Source organism: Cebus imitator, unplaced genomic scaffold (genome assembly GCF_001604975.1).
Source record: "Cebus imitator isolate Cc_AM_T3 unplaced genomic scaffold, Cebus_imitator-1.0 Scaffold197, whole genome shotgun sequence".
Lineage (NCBI taxonomy): Eukaryota > Metazoa > Chordata > Mammalia > Primates > Cebidae > Cebus > Cebus imitator.
In genome coordinates, this window is record NW_016107512.1 from 1,570,713 (window position 1) to 1,576,078 (window position 5,366).

General features: G+C 42.3%; 1 protein-coding gene across 3 annotated transcripts in view; it reads left to right on the forward strand.

Moving 5' to 3' along the window:
* The window catches only part of BICRAL (BRD4 interacting chromatin remodeling complex associated protein like), a 56,738-nt gene that overhangs the window by 11,305 nt on the left and 40,067 nt on the right, over nucleotides 1-5,366 (forward strand). For 2 of the 3 annotated variants that reach the window (XM_017547299.2, XM_037745306.1), the window contains exons 2-4: nucleotides 3,293-3,338; nucleotides 4,045-4,093; nucleotides 4,184-4,252. In XM_017547299.2, coding sequence (XP_017402788.1) covers nucleotides 3,298-3,338; nucleotides 4,045-4,093; nucleotides 4,184-4,252 — 159 coding nt within the window. In that variant the 5' untranslated portion in view covers nucleotides 3,293-3,297. Of the gene's footprint in view, nucleotides 1-2,717; nucleotides 3,339-4,044; nucleotides 4,094-4,183; nucleotides 4,253-5,366 lie in introns of those variants that run through there. The other variant, XM_017547298.2, reaches the window with a different exon arrangement.

The following is a 5,366-nucleotide window of genomic DNA, read 5'->3' on the forward strand; positions in this document are numbered from 1 at the left end:
ATCTCCGCTGACTACAACCTCCACCTCCTGGGTTCAAGCAGTTCTCCTGCCTCAGCCTCCCAAATAGCTGGGATTACAGGTGCCCGCCACCACGCCCGGCTAATTTTTGTATTTTTAGTAGAGATGGGGTTTCACCATTTTGGCCAGGGTGATCTTGAACTCCTGACCTTGTGATCCACCCGCCTCGGCCTTCCAAAGTGCTGGGATTACAGGCATGAGCCACCATGCCCGGCTAGCTTTAATTTTTTAAGAGAGCTAGTCAGCTGTTCAGGGCAGTGATTTCTGAATTCTTGGGGTGCCTACAGCCCCGTCCCCTCCATGACAAACTCCAATGTCGAGGCCTGCTATTTACGAAGGGGAATACGTTTTGCTCACATCTGTTGGGTCAATAAATCGTTTCCAACCACTCATCCAAGGATTTCTCCTTAGCCTCATAAAATCCACCTGGGGTCAGCCACCCATCTAGGGATTCCAGGGTTGTTACTTGAATGAGAAAAGAGCCTTAACAGGAATCCAGAAGTAAAGGGAGAATCTTCCCAGAGAAAACAGAATTCTTCACTTTGTGTCATTAGTGTCTGATCTTCAGATTATCTTCTCATTTTATTTTTTTATTTTATTTTATTTTATTTGAGATGGAGTCTCACTCTGTCATCCAGGCTGGAGTGCAGTGGCATGATCTCAGCTCACTGTAACCGCCGCCTCCCGGGTTCAAGCCATTCTCCTTCCTCAGCCTCCTGAGTAGCTGGGATTACAGGCGTGTGCCACTACACTCAGCTAATTTTTGTAGTTTCAGAGACAGGGTGTTGCCATGTTGACCAGATCTCAAACTCCTGACCTCAGGTGATCTACCCAAAGTGCAGGTGTGAGCCACTGCTCCCGGCCTGTCTTCTCATTTTAAAATCATAGTCAGTTTTTGCAATTTTGCTTTGGTAAATTTACTTTGATGGACCATAGATCATCCTGGTGAAAGGAACCCCTGGATTAAGCCCTATTGTGGCTACATTCTGGCATTATTCAAAGCTGGAGAATACAAGGCTAAGGGTCATCTCTTTTAATTTGAAACTGTTTAAAGTGAGAAAAGAGTGTGGCCCTTTAAAAAGTAGAATTCTCAGGGTGCCCCTGACTGTAAAGACTCCTAGAGTTCTCCCTACTGGGACCAGAGAAGGCCTGCCTGGCAGTTCCTGATGCTGCTGATAGGGGGCAGATATCCCCAGGGAGCCTTCTTTCAAGCCAAACGTTTGACCCCTCGTTTTGTTTGGTAGAGAAGGTTGCACAATGGCTTTTAATCTCAGTCAATATTATAAAATGGTTCCATTTGCACTACTCAGGAAGTAGTTTGCCACTCTGAACTTAGGGGTCATAGATGTTCTCTGTGCTTGAAAGTGCTAGTGGCAGTGACACCTCAGTGGAGTGACTGGAGTTGACAGGATTTGTTTAACCCTTAGGGCACCTCATCAAGTAGAGGAACTAGGCAAGTGTGTCAAGTAAGAAGGGGAGCTGGGAGAGTTGTGGAAGTGTTTTTCTTTGGTGTAGGCTATTTTTCACTTACATATTTATTAATTAGTTTGTTCCAGCGACAGACACTTAAAAAAATAAATTCACAAACGATCTAAGGGTATTCAGTTTAAGTGGTCATGTTAAAAAAGTAATATCTGCTTTGTAGGCTTAATGTATGTCATATTTGGCTAATTTACTCCATAGGATTGTGATGCCTGAGAGACAAGCCTATAGTATGCTGAGGAGCCATGGTTAACACAATTTTGTCTTACTAAATGTCGTCAGGATTTTAGGGAAGACCTTCACAGATTTCTCTGTATCTGTGTGATGATCGTTTTCCTGCTTTTCCTTTCTGGCTCATCTTCACTCGTCCACAGTCACGGTAATGCTAGTATATTCATGCCAGTCTGCCCTTGAGTAACTCCAAGTCTGAGTCCTAAAAAGCAGGCTTCACTTAGACAGCTGCCCTTGTTGATTTCAGCTTTGGGAGTCACCTTTTTGTATCTTTTCCCACTCCTTCTTCCTCCTTTCTCAACCATCATTTCTCCTCTCCACTGGATTCTACTCACAGGCTTATAATCTCCCAGACCTTTCAGCAGCTGAAGGAATTCACCAGCCAAGGGAAAGATCCCACAGTGGGGGTACTTACCCCTTCCAGACTCTTCCTGAGGAAAGCTATTTACCTTCCACGTGGCAGGAGTACATGTTATATTAGCTTGGCCTTGTGACTGTTAGAGGGGGAGGTCTGAGGGAACTGGAGAAGAGATGCCGTTTCAACAGAGGAAAAACATTTAGTAGAGCCTGTCCCTTCTGCCTTCTTCGGGCGTGTCCCTCTTCTGGGCATCTCTTCAGGATTTCATTCCTCCGTCCAACTGCCGTTCACAACTGCCCTTTCCAACTGCTCCAGAACTCTTGGCCCTGGCATTCCGTGATGTAAATTATGCCACGCATGGTTCAAAATGGGCGTGAAGTGGTGTTGCCAGGTGTCGGATCACTAGTGTAAGTTTCCCGGTCTTTGGGGAGAGCCACTCTTAGAATCTGTGCAGTTGTTGTTTCAGCCGAAGAGTAATTTCACTGGCTAAGCTTGACGCTGTCGCTGGCGGGGAGAGAGGGACCTCAGGGCCTGGAGCTGGGGTGAACGTTTTGGTCGAGATTCTCCACTTTAAGGGTTCTAGTGTTGGGATGTAGATTGTTTGGAGCTGAACAGTCCTGGTACCGATGCAGAGGGAGAACGCAGGACCTGCGGGCCAGAGTCTGCAGAGACTGCCTGCGGCCAGGGTGACCCCTCTTCTCTCTCTAAATGCAGGAAAAACCATTTTCCTGTCTTCCTAAAGATAGCCAGAATATGGCAAAAAATGTAGATTGCGCACCATGTTTAGGAACATTGAGTCACAGAATTAAAAGACCTCTATGTCTATGAGATCTTTTCTAAAACATAAATGCTATTTCTCCCCCTGTTTATTGTACATTTTGAGGAAGTTACTATTCATGGTTTATAGCCCCTCGGGAATCTGCATGTGACGGAAGTTGCTGCCAGCTGACTGATTTGTTTAGATTCTTTTTTGACTTGTAAGTTAAGGGTTTGTTTTCAATAAAAAGTTTAATCTGAACACTTTATCTCTCAAATGACCACAAAAATGCTAAAAATTACATTAATAATAAGCAGTGAGAGGAAAACCTCATGAATTATAGTTGTTTATCCAGAAAAGTGTAAGGCATACTTTTATGTTGCATTCATACCACCGCCTTTAATCTGCTTCACTGAAACATGCTTTCCTCTCCCTTTTCTTTATAGTTGTCATGGATGATGATGATGACTCGTGTCTCCTTGATCTTATTGGGTAAGATGCTTATTCCAAAACCCGAGTAAATCAAATGTGTGAGGTTTGCTGACCACTAAAACAACCTAATAGCATATTAAAACCTGGTAGGTATTTTAAATAAAAATTTAATAATAATCATAGGTTTAGTAGGGAAACAAAGAGACATGATTAATATAGGGGTCTTTTTTTTTTTTTTTTGAGACAGGGTCTTACTCTGTCACCCATGCTGGAGTGTAGCAGCACAGCCTCAGCTCACTGTAGCCTCCATCTCCCAGGCCCACACAATCCTCCCACCTCAGCCTCCCAAGTAGCTGGGACTACAGGCTCGCACTACCATGCCTGGCTAACTTTTTGTATTTTTTTTTTTTTTTGTAGATACAGGGTTTTGCCATGTTGTCCAGGCTGGTCTCCAACTCCTGGACTCAAGTGATCCTCCTGTCTCAGCTTCTCAAAGTGCTGGGATTACAGGCATGAGCCAGCAAGTAATTCTTTATTTAATTTTTTCTTTTATCCCAGGAGGCAGAAATGAATAATAATAGGCAATCGCACAATATCAAAACAAAAACAAGATAAAAATTTTTAAAAACTACTAATTGTTTTAAAATAGGGAGAGGATTTTACACAGGTAATATATCATTTTCTTTTTACTCTAGTAAAAATTAATTCTAAATATAGATAGTATATTTGTTTGTTGTTTCATCTCTTTTTTTGTTCTCTTTTCTAGAGACCCACAAGCATTGAACTATTTTCTGCATGGACCTAGTAATAAATCTGTAAGTAATGTGTAGAACACCACAGACATATATTTTGTTTTTTCTTTACAGTTAAAGTAGTAACCGCCTATTGAATTTGTATATTTGCAGAGCAATGATGACTTGACTAATGCAGGATATTCTGCAGCCAATTCAAATTCAATTTTTGCCAACTCTAGTGTGAGTATTGGAAACTAAAAGCAATGATTAAATGGTTTCTGTTTCATTGATGCCTTGTAAATTGAGCCTTTAACTGCCTTTGTGTCATAAGAATCCTTACCTTATCTGTTCTGTTGTGTTTTGTTTTATTTTATTTTATTTAGAGACAGGGCCTCACTCTGTCACCCAGGCTGGAGTACAGTGGTGCAATCACAGCTCACTACAGCTTCAGCCTCCCAGGCTTAAATGATCCTCCCGCCTCCCGAATGGCTGGGACTATAGGCGTGTGCCACCACACAGGCTAATTTTTGTATTTTTAATAGAGACAGGGTTTCACCATGTTAGCCAGGCTGGTCTTGAACTCTTAGGCTTAAGCAATCTGCCTACCTTTGCCTCCCAAAATGTTGGAATTACAGGTGTGAGCCACTGCGCCCAGCCTGCTGTAATTTATATAGGAAGAAAATCTATTGAATTAGGTAGACATTTTCTACTTTTAACTTAGCCAATTAAGACAAGCTATATGGCCAGGCACAGTAGCTCACACCTGTAATCTCAGCACTTTGGGAGGCCCAGGTGGGAGAATTGTTTGAACTTAGCAGTTCAAGACCAGCCTGGGCAACATAACAAGACACTATCTCTATTTTTAAAAAATAAAATAATAAATAATAAAAAGACAGGCTATATGAAGTTGTCTTCTGAATAATAAAAAGACAAGCTGTATGTCCACTTGCCATTTTTCTAAGCTTTCAACTTTGTTTCTCTTTTTTTTGAGACGGACTCTTGCTCTCTTGCCTAGGCTGGAGTGCAATGGCACAATCTTGGTTCACTGCAGCCTCCACCTTCGCCTCCTGAGTTCAAGTAATTATCCTGCCTCAGCCTTCCTCATAGCTGGGATTACAGGTGCCCACCACCACACCTGGCCAACTTTTGTATTTTTAGTAGAGATGGGATTTATCCATGTTGGCCAGGCTGGTCTTGAACTCCTAACCTCAAGTGATCTCTACCCTATTACAGGCGTGAGCCACTGCACCTGGCCTCAACATTCTTTCTAAAATGACTCAGAAATATTACAACTTGAGAAAATCATATTAGAATGTTTTGAACCTTGTTACATAATAAGCTTTTTTTTTTTTTT